Source organism: Heptranchias perlo, chromosome 6 (assembly GCF_035084215.1).
Source record: "Heptranchias perlo isolate sHepPer1 chromosome 6, sHepPer1.hap1, whole genome shotgun sequence".
In the NCBI taxonomy this organism is placed as follows: Eukaryota; Metazoa; Chordata; class Chondrichthyes; order Hexanchiformes; family Hexanchidae; genus Heptranchias; species Heptranchias perlo.
The window spans coordinates 56548520-56575302 of NC_090330.1; the positions used below are offsets into that span (position 1 = coordinate 56548520).

The 26783-nt window shown below is 42.8% G+C and overlaps 1 protein-coding gene across 1 annotated transcript in view; it reads left to right on the plus strand.

Moving 5' to 3' along the window:
- Nucleotides 1-14980, plus strand: part of fat3a (FAT atypical cadherin 3a) — a 465040-nt gene extending 450060 nt beyond the window's left edge. Inside the window, exon 25 of the mRNA XM_067986342.1 lies at nt 11539-14980. Within this exon, the coding sequence (XP_067842443.1) occupies nt 11539-12158 (620 nt within the window). The 3' untranslated portion in view covers nt 12159-14980. The remainder of the gene's footprint in view (nt 1-11538) is intronic.
- Nucleotides 14981-26783: the final 11803 nt, after the last annotated feature.

Sequence of the window (26783 nt, forward strand, 5' to 3'; positions counted from 1 at the left end):
TTTGGACTCCAGGGGAATCAAAGGATACAGGGATCGGGCAGCAAAGTGGAGTTGAGGTCGAAGATCAGCCATGATCTGATTGAATGGCGGAGCAGGCTCGAGGGGCTGTGTGGCATGCTCCGATTTCTTATGCTCGATCAGCCAAAATTTTATGCACTATGCTATCAATTACAGCATGATTCCGTTCACAAAGGCCATTGCTAAAAGGGCTCTCAGCTGCTGTATTCATGACAATTATATTCATATTCTTACACATGGTGCTTATTCGGCAGCACCTCCCAAGCCTGCGACCTCTACCACCAAGAAAGACAAGGGCAGCAGGCGCATGGGAACACCACCACCTGCACGTTCCCCTCCAAATCACACACCATCCTGACTTGGAAATATATCGCTGTTCCTTCATTGTCGCTAACAGCACTGTGGGAGTACCTTCACCTCACGGACTGCAGCAGTTCAAGAGGCGGCTCACCACCACCGCCTTCAAGGTGAATTAGGGATGGGCAATAAATGTTGGCCTTGCCAGTAACGCCCACATCCCATGAATGTATTAAAAAAAATCTCTGAACTCAGCGTTAGCGAATTCACCTCCATTAATCGGTCAAAAACTTTGCTGGTGTCCCAAGTCCATTCCCCATCCATTTTTCCATAATTTTATCTATAATAACCTTCTTCTCCTGACTATATATTAGTGTAGAAATCTCATAGCCAGGTCAATAAAATGTAAGATGAAAGCATTTCTGTCTTTGTCTTATACCTTTAGATCCATGGCAACTACCTCATTGAAGTCACATGATAATGGAACACTTACAATAGGACATGGGTGTGTCCGTCTATACTTCTTACAGATTTCACAGTTCTCACTAATCTCGTCTGTTTAGCCTTGTATACTCCTCATCAACTGCACTTGCATCTTTTAGCAAGATTTTTAAATGTTGACAAGTAGGGTGGACAAATTATCGATGTAATTAAGACAATTTGTTTTTTTTCTCTCATCCTTATCACCTGATGCCATCAATACTTGCTTAACATGCTGATGAGAAACATCAGGTTTTATTAAGGGGATAAAATAATGCTCTGACCGGGTAAACGGCAAATCAATCGATTTGCCAAAAATGATTGCCTCATTGTATTCCATGTCAAATTTCATTTTTGCCTTTTTCATGGAAGGTTTACCAAAAAGCATAGGTATCTCACTAGAGACTACATCCGTACTTATAAAATGACCCACTCCAGCTATCTTACATGGAATTACCACTCTCAAGTGACCTCAAGGTGTTGTCATTTCCAAACCTAAAATATGTAGAACTTTTATATAGGACCATAGGAACAGGATTAGGCCATTCAGCACCTCGTGCCTGCTCCGCCATTTGATAAGATCATGGCTGATCTGTGATCTAACTCCATATACCTGCCTTTGGCCCATATCCCTTAATACCTTTGGTTGCCAAAATGCTATCTATCTCATTTAAATTTAGCAATTGAACTAATATCAATTGCCGTTTGCGGAAGAGAGCTCCAAACTTCTACCACCCTTTGTGTGTAGAAATGTTTTCTAATCTCACTCCTGAAAGGTCTGGCTCTAATTTTTAGACTGTGCCCCCTACTCATAGAATCCCCAACCAGCGGAAATAGTTTCTCTCTATCCACCCTATCCGTTCCCCTTAATATCTTATAAACTTCGATCAGATCACCCCTTAACCTTGTATTCTACAACCCCAATTTGTGTAATCTCTCCTCGTATATGCCTTAACCTTGCAGTGATCCTCACTACTTCGTGAATCAAGATAACATTTTGACCAATTTAACCTCATTCCCCCCTCAGCAACACTGGATACTCGTCACTCCTGCATTTTACTGGCACCAGCATTGTTAGATGGCAGAGGGACTTTAAAAATTAAAGGGCCAGTAAATGCAATCTATCGCAAGGTGATCAATACACTCTCTCCCACAGGGAGATTTTGGTATTATTCCCAGAGGAGCCACTTCATTCAGCTCAGGAGGCGGCCAGGCCCCTTTAAGCTGCTGCAGCAGCAGCAATTTTCTGGCCTTCTCCCACAGTAGCAGGCTTCTTAGCGCAGGTGGAAACACTGTCGGGAACCCGCCAAGAAAATTAACATAAGGCTGACTCCAGAAAGTTCACTAGGGTTAGTGGTGGGTCACTTGGGTGGGTGGAAGTCATACCCGACCACAATTCACCAGAGTGAAAATCTCGTTTTTTATGTCCAAGCATTATTATGTAAAAAGAAGGAGCACGAGTTTTGCAATTCAGTTCAGCGCACCATTTCTCTATTTTCTCATCATAATGATGCTTAGTACTTGACCCATGATCAGCTACCTTCCCCCACATTCAACCTGCACCAAAATCACTTTCTCCTACCCCTACCTCTTCCAATTGCTGTCAAAAACCCTAATCCACACTTTTATCACTCAAGGCTCAACTTCTGTTATGTCCTCCTGGTCAGCCTCCACCCTCCACAAACTACAACTCATTCAGAATAACATGGCTTGCATCTTCACTTACACTAAGTCTTGCATTCCATTCAGCCCGTACTACTGATCACAATGGAAGAGCTTAACTTTTAACTTTGCTGCGTTATAATTAGACAAGTTGTGGTTATGTTACTGGACGAGTAATCCAGAGGCCTGGACTAAAAATCCGGAGTCATGAGTTCAAATCCTGCCACGGCAGCTGGCGAATTTAAATTCGATTAATTAATTAAAATCAATTAATTAAATAAAAATCTGGAATTAAAATACTAGTATCAGTAATGGTGGCCATGAAACTACCGGATTGTCGTAAAAACCCATCTGGTTCACCAATGTCCTTTAGGGAAGGAAACCTACCGTCTTCATGCGGTCTGGCCTATATGTGACTCCAGACCCACAGCAATGTGGTTGATTCTTAATTGCCCTCTGAAATGGCCGAGCAAGCCACTCAGTTGTAAAATCTCGCTACGAAAAGTCATAATGAGAATAAAACTGGACGGACCACCCGGCATTGGACCACTAGGCACCGGACATGACAACGGCAAACCAAGCCCAGTCGACCCTGCAAAGTCCTCCTCACTAACATCTGGGGACTTGTGCCAAAATTGGGAGAGCTGTCCCACAGGCTAGTCAAGCAACAGCCTGACATAGCCATACTCACAGAATCATACCTTTCAGCCAACGTCCCAGACTCTTCCATCACCATCCCTGGGTATGTCCTGACCCACCGGCAGGACAGACCCACTGGAGGTGGCGGTACAGTGATATACAGTCAGGAGGGAGTGGCCCTGGGAGTCCTCAACATTGACTCTGGACCCCATGAAATCTCATGGCATCAGGTCAAACATGGGCATGGAAACCTCCTGCTGATTACCACCTACCGTCCTCCCTCAGCTGATGAATCAGCCCTCCTCCATGTTGAGCACCACTTGGAGGAAGTACTGAGAGTAGCAAGGGCACAAAATGTACTCTGGGTGGGGGACTTCAATGTCCATCGCCAAGAATGGCTCGGTAGCACCACAACTGACCGAGCTGGCCGAGTCCTGAAGGACATAGCTGCCAGACTGGGCCTGCGGCAGGTGGTGAGCAAACCAACACGAGGGAAAAACTTACTTGACCTTGTCCTCACCAATCTACCTGTCGCAAATGCATCTGTCCATGACAGTATTGGTAGGAGTGACCACCGCACAGTCCTCGTGGAGACAAAGTCCCGTCTTCGCACTGAGGACACCATCCAACGTGTTGTGTGGCACTACCACCATGCTAAATGGGATAGATTCAGAACATATCTAGCAGCTCAAAACTGGGCATCCATGAGGCACTGTGGGCCATCAGCAGCAGCAGAATTGTATTCCAGCACAATCTGTAACCTCATGTCCCGGCATATTCCTCACTCTACCATTACCAACAAGCCAGGGGATCAACCCTGGTTCAATGAGGAGTGTGGAAGAGCATGCCAGGAGCAGCACCTGGTGTACCTAAAAATGAGGTGCCAACCTGATGAAGCTACAACTCAGGACTACATGCATGCCAAACAGCGGAAGCAACATGCTATAGACAGAGCTAAGCGATTCCACAACCAACGGATCAGATCAAAGCTCTGCAGTCCTGCCACATCCAGTTTGGACCAAGGCTGTATTGAGGTCTGGAGCCGAGTGGTCCTGGCGGAACCCAAACTGAGCATCGGTGAGCAGGTTATTGGTGAGTAAGTGCCGCTTGATAGCACTGTCGACGACACCTCCCATCACTTTGCTGATGATTGAGAGTAGACTGATGGGGCGGTAATTGGCCGGATTGGATTGGTCCTGCTTTTTGTGGAGAGGACATACCTGGGCAATTTTCCACATTGTCGGGTAGATGCCAGTGTTGTAGCTGTACTGGAACAGTTTGGCTAGAGGCGCAGCTAGTTCTGGAGCACAAGTCTTCAGCACTACAGCTGGGATGTTGTCGGGGCCCATAGCCTTTGCTGTATCCAGTCGTGAATGGTGGTGGACAATTAAACAACTAACGGGAGGAGGAGGTTCTGCAAACATCCCCATCCACAATGATGGCGGAGTCCAGCACGTGAGTGCAAAAGACAAGGCTGAAGCGTTTGCAGCCATCTTCAGCCAGAAGTGCCGAGTGGATGATCCATCTCGGCCTCCTCCCGATATCCCCACCATCACAGAAGCCAGTCTTCAGCCAATTCGATTTACTCCACGTAATATCAAGAAACGGCTGAGTGCACTGGATACAGCAAAGGCTATGGGCCCCGACAACATCCCAGCTGTAGTGCTGAAGTCTTGTGCTCCAGAACTAGCTGCGCCTCTAGCCAAACTGTTCCAGTACAGCTACAACACTGGCATCTACCCGACAATGTGGAAAATTGCCCAGGTATGTCCTCTCCACAAAAAGCAGGACCAATCCAATCCGGCCAATTACCGCCCCATCAGTCTACTCTCAATCATCAGCAAAGTGATGGGAGGTGTCGTCAACAGTGCTATCAAGCGGCACTTACTCACCAATAACCTGCTCACCGATGCTCAGTTTGGGTTCCGCCAGGACCACTCCGCTCCAAACCTCATTACAGCCTTGGTCCAAACATGGAAAAAACAGCTGAATTCCAGAGGTGAGGTGAGAGTGACTGCCCTTGACATCAAGGCAGCATTTGACCGAGTGTGGCACCACGGAGCCCTAGTAAAATTGATGTCAATGGGAATCAGGGGGAAAACTCTCCAGTGGCTGGAGTCATACCTAGCACAAAGGAAGGTGGTAGTGGTTGTTGGAGGCCAATCATCTCAGCCCCAGGACATTGCTGCAGGAGTTCCTCAGGGCAGTGTCCTAGGCCCAACCATCTTCAGCTGCTTCATCAATGACCTTCCCTCCATCATAAGGTCAGAAATGGGAATGTTCGCTGATGATTGCACAGTGTTCAGTTCCATACGCAACCCCTCAAATAATGAAGCAGTCCGAGCCCGCATGCAGCAAGACTTGGACAACATCCAGGCTTGGGCTGATAAGTGGCAAGTAACATTCGCGCCAGATAAGTGCCAGGCAATGACCATCTCCAACAAAAGAGAGTCTAACCACTTCCCCTTGACATTCAATGGCATTACCATCGCCGAATCCCCCACCATCAACATCCTGGGGGTCACCATTGACCAGAAACATAACTGGACCAGCCATATAAATACTGTGGCTACAAGAGCAGGTCAGAGGTTGGGTATTCTGCAGCGAGTGACTCACCTCCTGATTCCCCAAAGCCTTTCCACCATCGACAAGGCACAAATCAGGAGTGTGATGGAATACTCTCCACTTGCTGGGATGAGTGCAGCTCCAACAACACTCAAGAAGCTCGACACCATCCAAGATAAAGCAGCCCGCTTGATTGGCACACCATCCACCACCCTAAACATTCACTCCCTTCACCACTGGCGCACAGTGGCTGCAGTGTGTACCATCCACAGGATGCACTGCAGCAACTCGCCAAGGCTTCATCGACAGCACCTCCCAACACCGCGACCTCTACCACCTCGAAGGACAAGAACAGCAGGCACATGGGAACAACACCACCTGCACGTTCCCCTCCAAGTCACACACCATCCCGACTTGGAAATATATCGCCGTTCCTTCATCGTTGCTGGGTCAAAATCCTGGAACTCCCTTCCTAACAGCACTGTGGGAGAACCGTCACCACACGGACTGCAGCGGTTCAAGGCGGCGGCTCACCACCACCTTCTCAAGGGCAATTAGGGATGGGCAATAAATGCCGGCCTCGCCAGCAACGCCCACATCCTACGAACGAATTTTTAAAAAAAGACAAGCCATTTTGGAAAAACATTTTTCCTTTAAAATTCTGGTAATTTTCAAGTACTGAGGTAGATGGTGCTGAAGACAAACTGAAATTATTTTGCTCTCATGAAAATTTAGGAACTATACTTCAACTTGGCATGTTAAGTACACCTTCATGAATGAAAGAAAACAATTTCTCAGTGCCTAAATTGTTGGGCCTAACTTTCTCTCAGTTGACACTAAGGCAATATTAGATGCAATTTTTTTTATTTGAGCACCAAGTTCCAACTTCTAAATGTAAACTTCAATTTATTGATGTGGGAGATAATGATCAAGTGGGAGATAATGATCAAGTGGTGCATCTGGTATGTAATTTCTGATGGCAATATTATGAGGTTTGCATGAAAAACATTTATTGCAAGGCACATTGAACTTCAAACTTTCTCTTCTTTAAAAACAAAATAGCTGAACAACTGAAATGAAGATTGGCTGGTGTTCTGTTTTTACGAGATCCACTTTGTGTCTAACTAGATTTTCAAATTTTTGTTTGTAATTCGCTGCATTGAAAAAATCCCATTTTTACTTTACCAAGACAGATAAAATGAAATGACAAGATGCAAATATTCATTGCCTTAATATTTACTGTTCCTCCCTTCCCACCCTCATACTGCACAAGTGGGGAGAGGGGGAGGTGATTGTTGAATTTGCAACAGTGGTGGCAGAAAACTAAATTACCAGCAACACAACTGTGTTTAATAGCAGTGAGTTAACAGCTAAATCTGAAACAGTAATCTGCACTACAAGAGTATGCAATCCTCATTACATAATAGGGCCAATTTTATGAATGTGCATTTCCAGCTGGGACTCTCCCCATTAGAAGCAGATACCGACAAATCAAAGGCATAATTCTCATGATTTTCTGTCCGTTGAAATGAATCAACAAAATATTGTAGGGAACATGGCTGCCACTTCCAGCAGGCTAGGCTCCTCACTGAGAGTGTTTATTTGTAAAATCAGCCCGACTATGTAAAAGTAAGAAAAAATATCGTCTTTTTATTTCGCCATGGCCTTTATTGAATTTTTGCAGTAGAAATGGTCAAAATGCAGATTGTTAATTCAGGTGTTCTTCTGCGATATTATTGCATTTGCCTTTTGGGGTTTTTGGAGTTTACATCAAATAAATGCTAACAAATCAATCTAAAACTGCTTACTAACTTTACATTGCTTTCTGCTGCTCCTTTTCTTATCTTGCCCTTTTCTTACCCTACCCTAAAAGCTTCAATAGTGACTGTTATACGGCTGGTTAACGATGCGGTTGACACAATTGAGAATGAAGGTATTTAACTTGCTACTTGCTCCTCCTCTGTTTTCTTGTGAAAATATGATGTTTGACCTGGTACAGTCAAACAGGATACCGAGCTTTGAAAAGCCCTTTTTATAGCTTTGTGTAAATCATACTTCAAAATTGAGAAAAATCTAATTTTGTTAAAACAGTAACTGCAATAAAAGCAGTTTTTGTGGCATTTATTTAACTGAGTTAATCTCAAATTTGTGATTGCTCTAATGAGCCAATGATAGGGTTACTGATCTGTTTACTGAATTTCTATGGTTTTGAAATTACGTTGTGTTGTGTTAGCATAGGAAGATTTGATGCTTTCATGTGAGATTGCTTTGTCTGCTAATTTAATGGTGGTCTTAGCCCATTTATTAATACTTCTGTTAAAATACAATAAAAAAATTTCATATGAATATGTTAAGCATTCATATGCTAATATCACAAAATAATTTCAGGACTTTTCATAGACTCATACAGCATAAAAGGAGGCTATTCAGCCCATCGTGCCTTTGCTGGCTCTTTGAAAGAGCTATCCAATTAGTCCCACTTCCCTGCTCGTTCCATTTTATTTTTATTTTACTAATATGGCGGCATTAAATATTAGTGGTTCCATCATTAAGGAAATCCTTGAAAATAGAATCTGATGATTTGCAATGAAATTCTTTACTAATTCAATTTTATGTATCATAAATATTGTCATAAAATTACCAGCATTAGTTTCAGACAATTTGACTGCACTGAGGATTTTGAACAATTCCTTTTGAAAAATGTTCATTGTCAATAGATTTGTTTAGAACATTGTTTCTTTGCAATAAGCATCTTTGAAGCTTGTCTAAAAAAAGTTCATTTAGTTTGAAAATTAGAGACATCAGCATAAGTGTGCAAGTATGCCCACTCCAAACCTCTGCCACTGACCCCATTAAAGTTCATGAGGTCAGATTCATTTGTTTACCATTGGTGGATGCCGGTGACACTCGAGGCACACCTGAGGCACTCAATATTGCAGCAAGCTGGAAAGTCTGGCAGATGTGGGCTTGGTGGGGAAGGGTGGTTGTCAGGGCTCCCTCCCTTGGAAGCAAAGTACAGTTGTCCCTTTGTAAGGAACCTGGTTTAATTTTTTTTCAAATGATCTGGGCTCCAGTTAGTTTCCAAATCTACCAATGGGTCAGCTGGTACACCTGGCCTCATCAGACATACTTGTGCTGACCGTGCACCAGGTCCCAATGAAGGCCTGGGCCATGGGAACTCTGACATTTGGAGTCCCTGATCTCCACCCCTTTGCATCGATAGTCATATTTGAGGTGGACCAAGGCACGGCTTCAACAGGTCATCCCAAAACCTTCGGTACTAGACCAGGACCTGATGTATCTGGATTTTGGCCTAGTTTTCATCTGTTCCAGCATTCTCCTGCTGAAGTTACGGCGGAAGTACCCTAAAGCAGCTTCGAGTTTTCAGGCCCATAATACTAAAATGCAGCAATGTGAAAAGCCCAAGTAAAGGATTTCAGGGGCAGTTTTCCTATCTAATAAATAATCCTATGTTAGAGAAACAATCAAAGGGAATTAAGAAAACTATGGCAAGACCTTTTTAACTGGACATAACAATCCTGTTTCTACAAAAGAAAATTGACAGAATTAATAGGATGTCGTCGGAGTGTCAATGCAGAGCAATAATTGAAGGAATACTTATTACATGATACACTTTTAAAAATTTTCACAAATGAGGCGAACTTACAATGGTTGAGTGAAAATAAGAAGCAAATATCACTACTGTATAATATTGCTAACAATTTTTTAAGCTTTTTTAAAATCAAGTTTTGATATTTTTTTCAAGAACAATGGTACCCAGAACAAACAGTTCAGAGATATCCTAGCTTCACTCTAACATTACTAATATGGAAATAGATTTTTTTTACAGTTTTGGGAACACAGAAGTGTTTAAGTGTATAACAAAATTATGTAATTTAAAAATCACTCTGCCATCACTGTTAAAAACTTACAGCAAACACTGATCATTTCTGATTTCTATAATCCACAAATTAGATTAAACAAAGAAAAAACAAAGTCCAAGTTTAAACTTGAAGAAAATAAAGCATCAACTAAATTGGATATTTAAAAGTGGCAAATCACAAATATTTTAGAATGCATTTATGCTGAACCCCCAGTGGTTGATTATTAGTGCCTATTTCCCTGGATCTTATATTTGCAGCGCTAATGAGTTATAAATATTTTTATATTCATAAGGAGTAGTCATAGTGCAGTGACACCAATACAGTATCCTTCATTTGCTGTAAATCCTATCAGTTGGAATACTGGATTCCGACGATGTACAATTCATTATTGCTTCATCTGTTGAAGTTGTTACTGACTTAATGATGTGAATCAATAAATAATGTGCTTAATACAAAGTACAAATCTGTGTTAAATATTTTCATATTATGGCAGGTTTAGATTGAAAATGGCAAGTTCAGGCCAAATTTGTAACTGATCTATTATTTAAATTTTTTAAAGGATTCTTAATCCCAGGCAGCAAAAGGAATAGGAACACCATCCTTCTAGTTGTTGGGCTAAATGTATGAACAATGTTTTTACTGTGCTATGTTTTAAAGTTACTGATGTGTCTACATGTTCTACTTTAACTGATGAACTTCAGGTATGTTTTTAACCAAACACTCACTTATTTTCACTTTCCACCTGACAGTGTCCCTTATGGAGGAGGGGCAGAACTACAACAGAGGTGACTCCCGGACACTTCCCATTTGCTTGTTAATGCTACCCCCAGTTCTTTTTTTTTAAATAGCAATTTCCCTCGCTTGTTTTTGTAACTCAGTTCCTCTCTATGCATGCATGCAACAAGAACTGCGAGGGTTACAGTAATTTCTAGCAGAGCGGAATATAAAATAATTTGCAAGGGCATGGATTTGCATTTGAATACCATATTGTTTATGTTGACCTTCAGGCTGAACTCATTTTGTTAGAATAATGAATTTCAACCATAGTAATTCATTTAAGTCAGTGTGCAGCAGTTTAAACACAAAAGTGGTGACCTTAATATTGAAAGACATAATCTTAAGTAACTTTTAAAACATAATATGTAGTTAAACATCAGTTATCACAGCTCTCATTAAAAATGTGTAATTGCATAGTTCACTGAAAAGCATCATTCAACAATGTGCTGGTTCAGCTTTATTTTATCAATATGCAGCTTTTACAATAAGAAGTAACTGGCTTTCAAAATGCATGCTGATTTTTGGTTGGCCTTTGCATGAACTTGACTTCCTACTTCATTCTGAAAGGTGCTGTGATGTGTTTGACTAGTGAATATCATTATATATAAAGCCACAAATACAGATAAATATATCTGGGGACAGAATGACAATGACAACCTCAAATGTTCAGTATTTGATAGACAATAAGTCATGTTTCAGTGCAAGTCGATCACTGATTTTTAACCGTTTATTTGTGCACTTTTTAAAATATAAATCTCTTACAATTTCTGCTTTGTCAACTACAATGGCTATAGAGCTTGTGTTAATTGACAAAGTTTCAATAGAAAGAGAAAGATAAATCCAGACAAGTTGCAAAGCACAAGCATCCTTTTAGTACTAAAAGGTACATTAGATGGACATTCAAAAACTTTATACATAACTAGTAACATTTCATTGGGATAACTAGATCTGTGATTAAGGATATGCACAGTTTAATTGAAAGCACAAATTTTCAACTTTAACTACAAGATCTATATATATATATCAATTGTTATCCTATGGGAACAATCAAAAAGATCAATCAAATTCCATCAGATGTATTTCATGGTAGAAACACTAGCATTAGCAGCGCTGAAACATGAGGTTTAAGCATCTTTGAATATCAACACAAAGAAGTAATTCCATTGAAGCCTGTTCTCAAGCTGTTTATTACTGTAGGTTTTTCTTTCTATTGCAGCATATCATTGGGATACCTCAGACTGGATGCCAAGCACTCGACTACCTAATATTGAAGAAGTACCGCACTATGAAGTAGCTGATACTGCCCCTGTGCATCATGAGAATGCAAGAGCACTAGATACTGACTACTACCTCGGTGGATATGACATAGACAATGACTTCCCACCTCCTCAAGATGAGGAATTCCTGAGCCAGGACCAACTTCCTCCTCCCCTGCCAGAGGATTATCAGGATCAATACGAGGTCATCCAACCACCCCAGGCAACATCCGCATCAAACACTTTAAGCTCCAATGGCCGAAGAAGACCTCACTTCCATCCCAGCCAGTACCTTCCTCCTCATCAATTGCCAGCAGACGGTGAGGCTGTTGGTGCCCAGGTTGAGACAGACTATAGTGCATTTCGTGCAGGTTCAAACCAAGACTTGGAGAAAGTGATTATCGACAATATGTCAATGCCCATGCTCACATCAACAAATGCATCGTCGTCAGATATGTCAGCGAGCTGTGGTTTCGATGACTCTGAAGTAGTGATGAGTGACTACGAAAGTGGTGATGAGCTCAATTTTGATAATATTCATATCTCTTTTGTAGAATCTCAATACCAGACACAGGTGTGATGACTGCTACATGGGCCACTTCGGAGCTAAAAAAAAACCTAACGAACGACAGTCGAGCAACACTGGGCATAAAGTGGCGCAGTGACAGGAAGGCGAAGACCATTTCATGGAGTATTTTCATCCACAAGAACTGATGAACAAATTAAATTAGAATGAGTTCTTTTCTGCTAATTGGGTACTAATTTCATTATGTTATACCACAAGAGACTCCTTCTAATATGGCTACAAATAAGTGCTTTATTAATAAATGAAGCCTATTCATGATAGTCATGATATGGTTTCAAGGTCAGTCAACGTTGGAGCTAAAAGTGCAGAAAAAATTAAATTTATTATTATTGATGAAATTCTGAAGTATTGTTCCTGTGGAAACTCATTTGATAGCACAGGATTAATTGACCTTCTGATATTGGAAAATACTAATCAAACAATCTCAGACTTTGTAGGTAATTCTAAAATGTAATGCCTGAGGGACGAAGTAACTAGTAATGGCACTTTGTTAAAATGATGATGAAGTAAATCACTGGGTAGTCAACTGCATGTATATTGCTACAGTCCAGTAACACACTGATAAGGTATCTGTTGTCTAGGCAGTCCTTCAAGAGAACTGCAGTACATGCTTAGCAGTCGATATCGCACCGTTTTAATTTGGTCTGTTCACTTTCTTGCTGGTTACAATGTCAATCATGGAATGTATATTTATGCACAATCTTGAAGTAAGTGACTGACTGCAGTAAGTTAAAGCAATGCAGTGAAGTAGAACAGTTGCCAATAAAAAATGGAACCTCCTACCTAAAATACCTAACCAAAATCAACCTTCTGCCTTTCCCTCCTCCCCCCCACCCCATCCTCTTCCAAATGAGCTAATTGCCATTGCATTTTTTACCAAGTCATATTCCTATATCAAAGCACATACAGTTGACGTGAAATAACAGTCCACTACATACACTTGCAAGTACAGTGGGGTCAGATTATTTAAATTTGTTGATATGAATGATACTTTGCAGCCAATTTTCAAACAGACATGAAGGGGAGTGGGAGCTTTTACTCCAGGCTCATATATGAGTAAGTAAAGTTGCACTGCAGGCTGGAACTGATGTAAATTTGGAATAAATATGCATCTTTATATTGATCTTGTCTAAGGAGCCATTTGACAAGCTCATGTGTTTTGACAGAGAGGCAGCTACAGTATGAGGTGTATTTGTTTACTGAGAAAACTTGTAAGAAAATCTTGGAATTAAATGAAAGTTAGTTTCATACTCTAGTTTTTGCTTGAGAAAAAGGTCTGGTTAGAATGGGACTCCATCCTCACAGGTAAAACCTGCTGTATTTTATTGACAGCTGTAGCCGTACCATCTTTAGAGTTCTGAAAATTCAGTAGGCTACAAAGTAACATCTTCAGAGTCATGTGATAAGAAATATAAGTTCCAAATCTTATGATATTTCCAACTTCAAACTGAAATAGGCTTTGTTAGGTCAGAATTTCAGGCTGGTCAATATGAAAATCACTTTCTGAAATCTCACAATCGTAAGGAATGTATTTCTATTGCGAATTATTTTAATCAAGCAATAGCAAAGCTGCTTTTTGCTATTTAACAATACTGAATTATGTTTTTGGCCTGTCAGGGCAGAAAATGATTCCCCATGAAGTGTTGTCTCTAGTAATACAGTGTTAACCAGCTTAATTAAAGCGTACTTTCTTATAAATGCAGTAAAAAGAATTGGCACATAGATTTACAGCTGGACATTTTCACACCTGGGTCTCAGATTCAGATCTAGCCCAAGTCATATAAATTGAACGTTGGCTCTTTCCATTGAATGTTGGCGATCTGGAGTGAAATAAGTTTGGTCTGGTTCAATCCAATTCCTACTATGTCACAGTTCATAACTGGAACAAAAATATGAAGAAAATTATATTTTTTCATGCACCTTTAGAGTCCGTTCCATGTATTCAAAAAGCTACAATGTCACTGAAATTCCAAGAGTAGGGTTACATCTGGACTCTTATTTGTTCATTTGTATGTAAGTTATCTTACAGCAGCTGTGGGTCTATGGCACTGCATTTTAGAAAATTGTGAAATTTGATATGCCTCACGATTTCTAAGCTCCTTTTTGTAGTATTGTATTAAACTGTCGTCCTGTTGTTCATTATTTTTTACCTGCTGTTAACAAGCTTTGTAAAGATGTAAGTTTATGTGTTTTAAAAGTTTGTACAAAGTGTACATAGATACAGATTGGGTTGTTTAAATTTTGCAAGCTTTTGTAGATATTTAATGTGTTCTGGGATGCCTTGAATTTTTTGCTGATAAAGGTAAAATATCAATCCAAAACAGAGGCTGATTAGTATTGAGGGCATTTATGATGGACAAAAAGAAACAAATTTCATTCTGTTCATTTTGTTAACCCTAATACTACTTTTATTGTTGCTGAAGTTTTTTAGTATGGTGAAGTTAGAACCGACATCTGCATAATTTCTTGGAATTAATTCAGCAAAACTAGCTTTTCATGTATTTTGTGGTCACACAAGGCAATATGCTAAGGATTGCGTTTTTGAATAGCTATTGTGAATGTGTCAAGTATTTGACAAAACATGGCTATATATTGCAAAAGGATAAGATTGTTTTTTAAGTGTTAATAAAGGGAAGCCAGATGTCAGCAGAACTGGATCTGTTTCAGTGATCAGCTGTGTAATTGGTGTTGTTGGCAGTATTAAAAACTGTAGTATTTTATGATGACTCAATTGTCGTCCATTGTACAGATTGATTTTTAACTGCCACTACATTTCTTAAGTTGATGTAACAATAAAGTATGTTTTTAATTAGTTATTTCAGTCTTCCACAAAAAATACTCTGTTTTGCTGAACTCATCTTGCATAACAAGTACTGCACAGAGCCTTCCATTGGACTAAGTCTTTGCATTGTTTAAATTCTGCCAGAAGTTCTAGGAAATGTTTGGGGGGTTTCAGGTATCATCAAAGCCAAGATGGTAAAGTAATCAGGAGAAGTCTCCATCTACTCATTCCGCCATAGTGAGAAGTCGAGCATTGAGAACATACACTTTCCTCCTTGGGAACCAAGTATAATGTTGAATTTAACCCCAGGTAAGCAAATTCAGAAATGGAGAATCCCCTAGCTGGAAGGCTTAGTGTCAGGAGAGGAAACAACAACATGCCCTAATGTGCTGCCCTCATTAAGACTGGTGTACCAGTCCCTAATGTAATGTAAGCACCTTACATCAAGAAAGAGGTAGATTGGACTAGAGTCAGATGAGACATTGCTTCCATTTCCAACAACTTCTTAACTTGGCTTGACTTGTCAGTGGGTTTCAGCAGATGTGGGAACCTTGATAATACGAATAGCTCTCCATCTGACTGGAGGCTTCTGTAGCTTTGAACAAGCTAGTTTAACACTAATTATAAAGAATTTTTTAAAAATCAATTATATGATTTGCTAACAAAATCTTGTGATTAGCAACATTCCTAAGTGTTGATTGGAAGAAATGCAATTTCGTAAGCAGCAAAGGAAAAATAGCAGCCAATCACAACACCTTTGTAATAATGATCTTTCACTCTTGTGAAGCACCTAATCAGCAAAATCTGGCCCATTGTATTCCGCTCCTGCCACAAACTCCGTTCCATAGCCACCGATTCCATCCCCCTTCTTGGCCACTGTCTCAGCCTGAACCAGACTGTTCGCAACCTCAGCATCCTTTTTGACCCTGAGCTGAGCTTCCGACCCCATATCCTCTCCATCACCAAGACCAAATACTTCCTCCTCCGTAATATCCCCCATCTCTGACTCAGCCCATCTGCTGCTGAAATTCTCAGACATGCTTTTGTTACCTCCAGACTCAACTATTCCAATGCTCTCCTGGTCGACCTCCCACCTCCTGCTCTCCATAAACTGAAGCTCATCCAAAACTCTGCTGCCCGTATCCTAACTCGCACCACGGCTGTTCACCCATTATTCCCTGTGCTTGCTGACCTACATTGGCTCCCGGTCCCCGAATGCCTCGAATTTAAAATTCTCATCCTTGTGCTCAAATTCCTTCATGGCTTTGCCCCTCCCTATCTCTGTAACCTCCTCCAACAATACAACCCTCAGGGAACTCTGTGTTCCTCCAACTCTGGCCTCTTGGCCATCCCCCACTTCCTTCACACCACCATTGGCGGCCTTGCCATCTGCTGTCTAGGCCCCAAGTTCTGGAATTCCCTCCCCAAACTTCTCCGCAACTCCACCTCTCTCTCCTGTAAGGCCCACCTCAAAATCTCCTTCTTTGGCCAAGCTTTTGGCCACTTGTCCTAATATCTCCTTCTTTGGCTCAGTGTCAATTTTTGTCTGATTATTCTCCTGTGAAGTGCCTTGGGACGTTTTGCCACATAAAAGGTGCTATATAAATGCAAGTTGTAGTTGTAGCTTTCCTCCCTTTGCCCTTAAATCATCTGCACTCTTAGAATGGTGGAGATTACTTTCCACCCCCAAATGCTGAGCAAATATTTGGCTGGCACCCCCTTTCTCATCACCGCCCCCCCCCCGTTGATCAAATTTTCACTCATGTCCCGATTCCCCCCCGCCCAACCCTGCACAAACTGAGGAAAAAGTGCCATGAAAATTCATGATTGTCAATGGCTGAATGATCGTAAGTCCAAGTGATCAGCGATTATGTTAGAGAAAGCTCCCCACCCACTACCCACATGTCCCCCCTGTCCTAGACTGACCGGAAATGGTGGAACCCTGACCTCCACTCAATGAATAGTAAGTTGTGGATTGAACTTGACCCCACCCCCACCCCTACCCCTACCCCTGCTAATCTGAATTCCCTTTCCTCATCACTCCCCACCCCCCCCCCCCCCACCCACCCAATTGGCTGAATTTTCTAGCCATTGGCACAACCCCATACCTTGCACTCAAGGGGATTTCCCAGACAGAAGCACGGTTCACTCCATTCCCATTTTTCCTCCCTCCCTCCTATTCTCTTTCCCCTCCTCATCCTACTCTCCCGTTCCTGTCCTGTCTCTCTTCATCCCCCACCCTCTCCCCATTCTCTCCTCCTCCCTTTCACCATCCCCACCCTCTTCCACTATCTCCTTTCCACCTCCTTTTCCTACCTTCTTCCTCAGCCCACAAATTAATTCCATTATCCTCCACCCTCTAACCCTGCTTGACCTGAAAAATTCAAATTGGCCTAGGTTACCCATGTTCAAAGCCTTGGGAGATGGATTAATAATATAAAATAATTAACATCTTCCCAAACCTGTCTGACGTTATGTAATAAATACTTATGTTTCATTTTTAACTATAAACTATTTCAAAGAGTTTCTTGACACTGTAGAGGAATTCCTTGGGTGCCTTTGTTACAGCAGTTTTGAATGGGACCTGGTCAACTTAGTTTCCACATTTATTTGTTGTCTGATAACCTTATTCCATCAGTGCAGTCAGTTTATACCCAACAGGGGAGATTTTCCTGGGTCTGTATCAAGGCACATTGGATTACCTGGGTGTGGCAGATATCAGAAAATCAGGTGGGTTGGGGCATACACCTGTAAAAGAACCTGCTCGATTTTCTGATACTCGTTGCACCCAGGTGATCCAGTGCGCCTGGGTCCAATCCCAGAAAAATCTCCACTGTTATCTTCTGCCAGCAGAACATTCTGAAACAGTTTATTTTATTTACCTTCTGCCTTTAGTGTCCATAATAGGATGACTGAGCTGAAGACACATTGACTTCATTTGACTGTTATTGCCTTTGATTTCCAGATGGTATCTAACTTTTTCAATTGTCCTGGTGAAATTGAATTTCTTCACTTGATGTCTGCTGAACATCTATCAAATTGCAGCCAGTAGTAAACTGCAATAATATTCAGGAAATGTTTAGTTATATTATTGCATTGCTGTCCAGTTGCTTAAGCAACGACTATCTTTACTTAACTTTTTTTTGAAGAGATTATTGATCTGATGTTGCTAATTTGAAAACTGGTTTATAAAAATGTAGGCTTTGCAGCTATTAATTCAGTATAATACCACAACAGATTATATATTTTATTTTAAAGTACTGTGTGTTCTATCAATGGTTTAATGGATAAATTCATCCTGCTGTATGATATTGGGTTCATACAGACCAGTAAAGTCCTATGTTCATTCCCTGGTCTGTGACAAATTGTTTGCCTCATTGTTTATTTTTTTCTTCTCAGAATGTGAATAACACTGCATTTATTGTGCTCAGTGGTTTGCTAGGCTTCAAAGAGCATTAAGATTCAACCATATAATCGGGGATTAGAGTCACATGTAGACCAGAGTGGGTGGGTGGGGGGGGTGCAGATTCTCTTCCTTTGTAAATTCTGCCCTTTTGAGTCCAGTGGAACAGCTTAGAAGCCTTTGAGGCAACTGATTTTACTTTGTATGAAAAGCTGAAAAAAATGTATACTATGATTTATTTAAATTTACTTACTGTTCCTTTGTTTGGTTAAATAGTAATCCAGGAAAATGAAGAGTGTTCATAGCTCCCATTGCATGGCTTGAGGATACACTGCCATCAAAGTCATTAACACTTCCGCTGCAAAGGGAGTTAGCACCAAGAAAGATCAACATTCAGGATTATTAGGTAACTGTTGATTCTTGTAGGTGTGTTGATGTTGTTGCAGTTGAGCTGACAAACAAAAATATATACTGATAATCCAGAGTTTAAAGGGTTAAATTATGAGGACATAAACTTGGCTTGTATTCCTTTGAGTTTAGAAAGTTGAGGGGTAATCTAATCAAGGTATTTAAAATGACAGAGATTTGATAGGAAACTCTTTCCTCTAGTGGGGAAATCCTAGGGTAGATACAGCAAAACTATTTCCTGTGGTGGGGGAACCCAGAAAAAGACGGCTTAATCTTAAAGTTACAGCTAGGCCTTTTAGGACTAAAATCAGGAAGCACTTTTTTGCACAAAGCGTAATGGAAACCCAGAACACTCTCCCCCAAAGGGCTGTGGATGTTCGAAATCTGTGGATGCTGGGTCAGTAGAAATTTTGAAGACTGAGATCAGTTGGCCTTTATTAGGTAAGGACATCAAGCGATATGGAACAAAGGCGGGTAAGTGGAGTTGAGGTACAGATCAGCCATGGTCTATTGAATGGTGGAACAGGCTCGAGGTGCTGAATGGCCTACTCCTGTTCCTATGAATTTTCCATTTCTGTCCACCCACAAAGACACTTGCTCCAGCTGCTTCAAGAGTGGAGATGCCAATTAGTCTAATGAATGTCTTGACCCCATTATGTGAATGGGTTTTTATTGGTACATGATAAATATAGGCTACTGAAAAAACCTGTTCCGTACATGGAATAAAGAGCCCTCCAAGTGAAATAGCATCTTAAATAATCAGCATGAAAATGTTATTTATTTTTCTAACATTCTTTATTTTAAAATAAATCAGTTTGTAGAAAATTATGCTGTAGAATTGGGTGTGCAGCAGCTGTTGTTGCAAATCAGAACATTTAGTGATTAACTTAATATATATGAATCTCTGCTGATATTCTGATTATTTGTAAAATAGTTCATATCTGGTATCTAGGGTATAGCAGAACAGCATTGAAGAGACATTATTGAAGTCAAATGTGCAAAGAAGTAAAAAGAATAGAAATAGAATTGTATGGAAATGAATGGCTAGATTTTCCTATTTTAACAGAATATGGGAGAAATGTCTGTTTCTCACTATAAATAACCCACAGGAAGGCATATCATTCCTGAGAATGTAATTTTGATAGCAATGAAAAACTAACACCAATTATGATGCACCGCAATAATAATCCTATGAAATGTTGAAAGGCTCATTAATCCAATAATGCAATGGGCAATTTTTGAGGAAATTGGTTGAAAGCCAAGTTTAAAAGGCAGATTTACTGGCCATGCACTACTTTGGAAGGTGGCCTTGCTATTGTGAAGGAATCTAAATATTCACTGCCACCTCCCATTAGTGATATTATAGAATGGTGGGACGCCAAAGGAGCACTTAGCCCTTAATTTTGGAAAGATAAAAAGGTAAACAGTAAAATTTATGGTAGAAAAATGCATTCCATGACCCCATCTCTGTTCATGCATTCAGGTGACAGCACACAGCAGCAAAGTTGGATGAAGTATGGTGGGAGGAGGCTCGTGTGGAACATAAACACTGGCATAGACCAGTTGGGCCGAATGGCCTGATTCTATGCTGTAAATTCAATGTATGTAAAATTCAGTCAACCAGGCCAGACAGCAGTCCAGCAGAAACAGCCAAGTCAAACAGGCAGTCAGAGGATCACAGGCAGTCACAGAGGAACCATAGGTCAGGCAGTTAATTCTGGCCAGAAAGGTAAAGCATAATGTTTTAAGAACTGAAGCGATAAGGTTAATAGAGGTTTGAGTTAATCACCTGAGCAACTCATATTTGCCTGTTATCTAAGCCAGGATGAGAAGACAATGAATGGACTTAACTAGAAGATAGAAGTGATGTACCACAAGCTTCCAGAAAGAAGTCAACTGACAGGACCACAACCTCGATCTACTAAAGGACCAAGTGATGAATGTATGCCTAACTCATTAAGCCGCAAGCAACCTCAGATATTAAACTATTTGCTTTAATTTAAAATAACTCAGCTATGGTTGCGATATAGCGGGACCCTCAAATTACACTTGTGCCTACAACATTTTAGCTCTGTCAATGATGATAACCTTAATGCCGACTGTAAACTAAATGCTGCTGTAAACTTAATGCTTTATGTTACAAGAATGTTAGTTTTGTTAGCTTAGATGTTGGTTAAATTAGTAAATTACGTTTGTGTCTGAATTTATCTTTGATAATTCTGGCAAGAGGGAGTTTGCTCATTTTACTTGGGAGGTATTGCAATTCTATGTTGTTTGGCTCGGGTGCAATGATTATAATTTCTGTAGATTGTAAGACAGTTCAGGATGGAACTAAATTGGCAACTTATAAACCTTAGACATACATAATAGAAATTCAGTCTAGTATGTATATTCAAAAGATGAGAAAGGACAAAGATTGGACCAATATCTTTGATGTATTTAAATTGAATATTGGAAGTTCCAAGAGCATAGCCCATAAGCACAGTATATTTTCTACCATCTACACTCATTGGGCTCGATATTGCCAGGGCTGCGGGTTCGCGGCACGCGCCCGGCGAAATCAGTCTGCCCCGCGCGCGATCGCAGCCTAATTGGATCCACTTACCTGTTCTTCCGAGTTCCCCGCTGATTTGCGTGTCGGGCGGACTGCGCATGCGCAGTAAGCTCTGTCAGCTGGAGGAGCTCTATTTAAAGGGGCAGTCCTCCACTGACAGATGCTGCAACAAATAGGAAAAATTACAGCATGTAGCAACCCAGGAAGAAGGCTGCTCCCAGTTTAATGATGCTTTACTCCAGGTATCATTAGATGGAGTGAGGAGGAGGGGGAGGACAGAGATCTTCCCCCTGGCGGGCGGGAGGAAGCAGCCTGCCTCTGCCACCAAGAAGGCCTGGCTCGAGGTGGCAGAGGAGGTCACCTGCTTCACCAACATATCGCCCACCCGCATACAGTGCAGGAGGCACTGCAATGCCCTAAGTTGGTCAGCCAAAGTGAGTACACTTACTCATTCCCTTACACTCCGTCTGCCACATCACCGCCCCCACCCCACAGCTCCTTCTGCACTGCCAACACTACTCTGTCACATCACCCCTCACACTCACTCAAACCTCATCCTCATCTTACCTGCACTTACTCACCTCGCCAGTACTCATAAGAACATAAGAAATAGGAGTAGGAGTAGGCCAATCGGCCCCTCGAGCCTGCTCCGCCATTTAATAAGATCATGGCTGATCTGATCCTAACCTCAAATCTAAATTCATGTCCAATTTCCTGCCCGCTCCCCGTAACCCCTAATTCCCTTTACTTCTAGGAAACTGTCTATTTCTGTTTTGAATTTATTCAATGATGTAGCTTCCACAGCTTCCTGGGGCAGCAAATTCCACAGACCTACCACCCTCTGAGTGAAGAAGTTTCCCCTCATCTCAGTTTTGAAGGAGCAGCCCCTTATTCTAAGATTATGCCCCCCAGTTCTAATTTCACCCATCCTTGGGAACATCATCACCGCATCCACCCGATCAAGCCCCTTCACAATCTTATATGTTTCAATAAGATCGCCTCTCATTCTTCTGAACTCCAATGAGTAGAGTCCTAATCTACTCAACCTCTCCTCATATGTCCGCCCCCTCATCCCCGGGATTAACCGAGTGAACCTTCTTTGTACTGCCTCGAGAGCAAGTATGTCTTTTCTTAAGTATGGACACCAAAACTGTATGCAGTATTCCAGGTGCGGTCTCACCAATACCTGAGATAACTGCAGCAATACCTCCCTGTTTTTATATTCTATCCCCCTAGCAATAAAAGCCAACATTCCGTTGGCCTTCTTGATCACCTGCTGCACCTGCATACTAACTTTTTGATTTTCTTGCACTAGGACCCCCAGATCCCTTTGTACTGCAGTACTTTCCAGTCTCTTGCCATCAAGATAATAACTTGCTGTCTGAATTTTCCTGCCAAAGTGCATAACCTCACATTTTCCAATATTGTATTGCATCTGCCAAATCTCCGCCCACTCACCCAGCCTGTCTATATCCCCCTGCAGGTTTTTTATGTCCTCCTCACTCTCTACTTTCCCTCCCATCTTTGTATCATCTGCAAACTTTGATATGTTACACTCGGTCCCCTCCTCCAAATCGTTAATATAGATTGTAAAGAGTTGGGGACCCAGCACCGACCCCTGCGGAACACCACTGGCTACTGGTTGCCAGTCCGAGAATGAACCATTTATCCCAACTCTCTGCTTCCTGTTAGATAACCAATCCTCCACCCATGCCAGAATATTACCCCCAATCCAGTGATTCTTTATCTTGAGCAATAATCTTTTATGTGGCACCTTGTCGAATGCCTTCTGGAAGTCTAAATACACTACGTCCACTGGTTCCCCTTTATCCACCCTGTACGTTATGTCCTCAAAGAACTTAAGCAAATTTGTCAGACATGACTTCCCCTTCATAAAGCCATGCTGACTTTGTCTTATTAAATTATGTTTATCCAAATGTTCTGCTACTGTCTCCTTAATAATCGACTCCAAAATTTTACCCACCACAGATGTTAGGCTAACTGGTCTATAATTTCCAGCATTCTGCCTACTACCCTTTTTAAATAAGGGTGTTACATTAGCAGTTTTCCAATCTGCCGGGACCTTTGTCGAGTCCAGAGAATTTTGGAAAATTATTACCAAAGCATCCACAATCCCCACTGCCACTCAACTCAATCCTCGTACAATCTCATGGCTCTATCTCATACTCACCCTCTCATGCATCTCTTTCACAGTCAGCCTCACTCAACCTGCCACTACCTGTACTACCACCACAGGGCATGCATCGCATATGTGCAGTAGGAAGCGTAAGGCGAACGTGTCGTGAGCATGAAGGGGATGCACAAGGGTGTTTGAGGGTTTGTCATGGTTTTTACTTATATTTAATTTCTGACCAACTCACATTACATACTATATTGGCACCACTACTGTCACGTCTTTGCGAATCTTGTCTGGTTTGTGCAATAATGCCCTTTCCTAAGGATCACAATGAAGACCCACACATGATGCCTCCCATTGTGTCACTGCAGAGTGGGTGTAGGTGTATTTGCAGGGCTCTTTTGTGCAGACGACTGAGAGACGTCGGCGATGTCCCCAGTGGCACCCTGGAAGGATGCAGAGGAGAAGTTGTTGAGGGCAGTGATGACGTTGACAGCGACAGGTAAGAAGATGGTGCTCGGGCCAGCCAGGAGCAGCTCAGCATGAAGGAGGCTGCAGATGTTCACGACTATATGTCGAGTGACTCTGAGCCTCCATGTGCACTGCTGCTCAGAGAGGTCCAGGAAACTGAGCCTCGGTCTGTGGACCCTGTGGCGAGGGTAGTGCCCCCTGTGACGCATCTCTCTCTGCGGTTGCCCTCCCTCCTGCTGTGCAGGTGGATGTGTCACAGCACTGTGTTGTGGAGCTCCACGTGTCAGAGGTGGACGGCGAGGCTGGTGATGCTGTTCGCCCTCCGAGGAGGTCATGACTGCAGCTACGGCGGCCCCCATCTGGAAGATGTACATCTGAGGGGGTCTGTAAGGTAGGTACATGTCTCCGGACCCCGGAGTAAGTGTGCAATTTGGTGAATTTGATTGTCAGGAAGAGGGTGGTGAAGGCCAAACTTTGTCCCAAGTGACAGAGTGGCCTCCTGCAATGAGTGAGGGTCTCCCCCCACCCCCCGCCCCGAACCTGTCAAATGGATCTTTGCAGCTGCCACAGGCTGATAGCTGCAACACGTCCATTTCAACTGGGAGTGTTTCCCCCAGTATGGGAAATGGTCCCCGTTGTTTCTAAAATCTCACCCCTCCTGACATATTCCCTTAATCAGGTCTGTTAATGACCTGAAATAGCAACATAAATACTCTCAAGTGGCACCCCGCTGGCTTTAATTGCGTGCGGGAGTCCCACATGCGGGGGCTGCGCGCACACGTCGGCGTGTCTGTAGGGAACCCGGTAGTGGGCGGGTTGGAGGCGGGCTCCCTACCTGCTCCGGGGTTCCCTGATTTTCAGAGCCCCCCCCCTGCCAGGAACGCACCCGATAGTGGGTGCTAAAATGGAGCCCATTGTCTTGTATCATGTTCCATTGATTGTATCACTGTAAACTTTTTTTTATTCGTTCACGGGATGTGGGCGTCGCTGGCGAGGCCGGCATTTATTGCCCATCCCTAATTGCCCTCGAGAAGGTGGTGGTGAGCCGCCTTCTTGAACCGCTGCAGTCCATGTGCTGACGGTTCTCCCACAGTGCTGTTAGGAAGGGAGTTCCAGGATTTTGACCCAGCGACAATGAAGGAACGGCGATATATTTCCAAGTCGGGATGGTGTGTGACTTGGAGGGGAACGTGCAGGTGGTGTTGTTCCCATGTGCCTGCTGCTCTTGTCCTTCTAGGTGGTAGAGGTCGCGGGTTTGGGAGGTGCTGTCGAAGAAGCCTTGGCGAGTTGCTGCAGTGCATCCTGTGGATGGTACACACTGCAGCCACAGTGCGCCAGTGGTGAAGGGAGTGAATGTTTAGGGTGGTGGATGGGGTGCCAATCAAGCGGGCTGCTTTATCTTGGATGGTGTCGAGCTTCTTGAGTGTTGTTGGAGCTGCACTCATCCAAGCAAGTGGAGAGTATTCCATCACACTCCTGACTTGTGCCTTGTAGATGGTGGAAAGGCTTTGGGGAGTCAGGAGGTGAGGCACTCGCCACAGAATACCCAGCCTCTGACCTGCTCTCGTAGCCACAGTATTTATATGGCTGGTCCAGTTAAGTTTCTGGTCAATGGTGACCCCCAGGATGTTGATGGTGGGGGATTCGGCGATGGTAATGCCGTTGAATGTCAAGGGGAGGTGGTTAGACTCTCTCTTGTTGGAGATGGTCATTGCCTGGCACTTATCTGGCGCGAATGTTACTTGCCACTTATGAGCCCAAGCCTGGATGTTGTCCAGGTCTTGCTGTATGCTGGCTCGGACTGCTTCATTATTTGAGGGGTTGCGAATGGAACTGAACACTGTACAGTCATCAGCGAACATCCCCATTTCTGACCTTATGATGGAGGGAAGGTCATTGATGAAGCAGCTGAAGATGGTTGGGCCTAGGACACTGCCCTGAGGAACTCCTGCAGCAATGTCCTGGGGCTGAGATGATTGGCCTCCAACAACCACTACCATCTTCCTTTGTGCTAGGTATGACTCCAGCCACTGGAGAGTTTTCCCCCTGATTCCCATTGACTTCAATTTTACTAGGGCTCCTTGGTGCCACACTCGGTCAAATGCTGCCTTGATGTCAAGGGCAGTCACTCTCACCTCACCTCTGGAATTCAGCTCTTTTGTCCATGTTTGGACCAAGGCTGTAATGAGGTCTGGAGCCGAGTGGTCCTGGCGGAACCCAAACTGAGCATTGGTGAGCAGGTTATTGGTGAGTAAGTGCCACTTGATAGCACTGTCGACGACACCTTCCATCACTTTGCTGATGATTGAGAGTAGACTGATGGGGCGGTAATTGGCCGGATTGGATTTGTCCTCCTTTTTTTTGTGGAGAGGACATACCTGGGCAATTTTCCACATTGTCGGGTAGATGCCAGTGTTGTGGCTGTACTGGAACAGTTTGGCTCGAGGCGAAGCTCGTTCTGGAGCACAAGTCTTCAGCACTACAGCTGGGATGTTGTCGGGGCCCATAGCCTTTGCTGTATCCAGTGCACTCAGCCGTTTCTTGATATCACGTGGAGTGAATCGGATTGGCCGAAGACTGGCTTCCGTGATGGTGGCGATATCGGGAGGAGGCCAAGATGGATCATCCACTCGGCACTTCTGGCTGAAGATGGTTGCAAACACTTCAGCCACGTGCTGGACTCCGCCATCATTGAGGATGGGGATGTTTGCAGAGCCTCCTCCTCCCGTTAGTTGTTTAATTGTCCACCACCATTCACGACTGGATGTGGCAGGACTGCAGAGCTTTGATCTGATCCATTGGTTGTGGAATCGCTTAGCTCTGTCTATAGCATGTTGCTTCTGCTGTTTAGCATGCATGTAGCC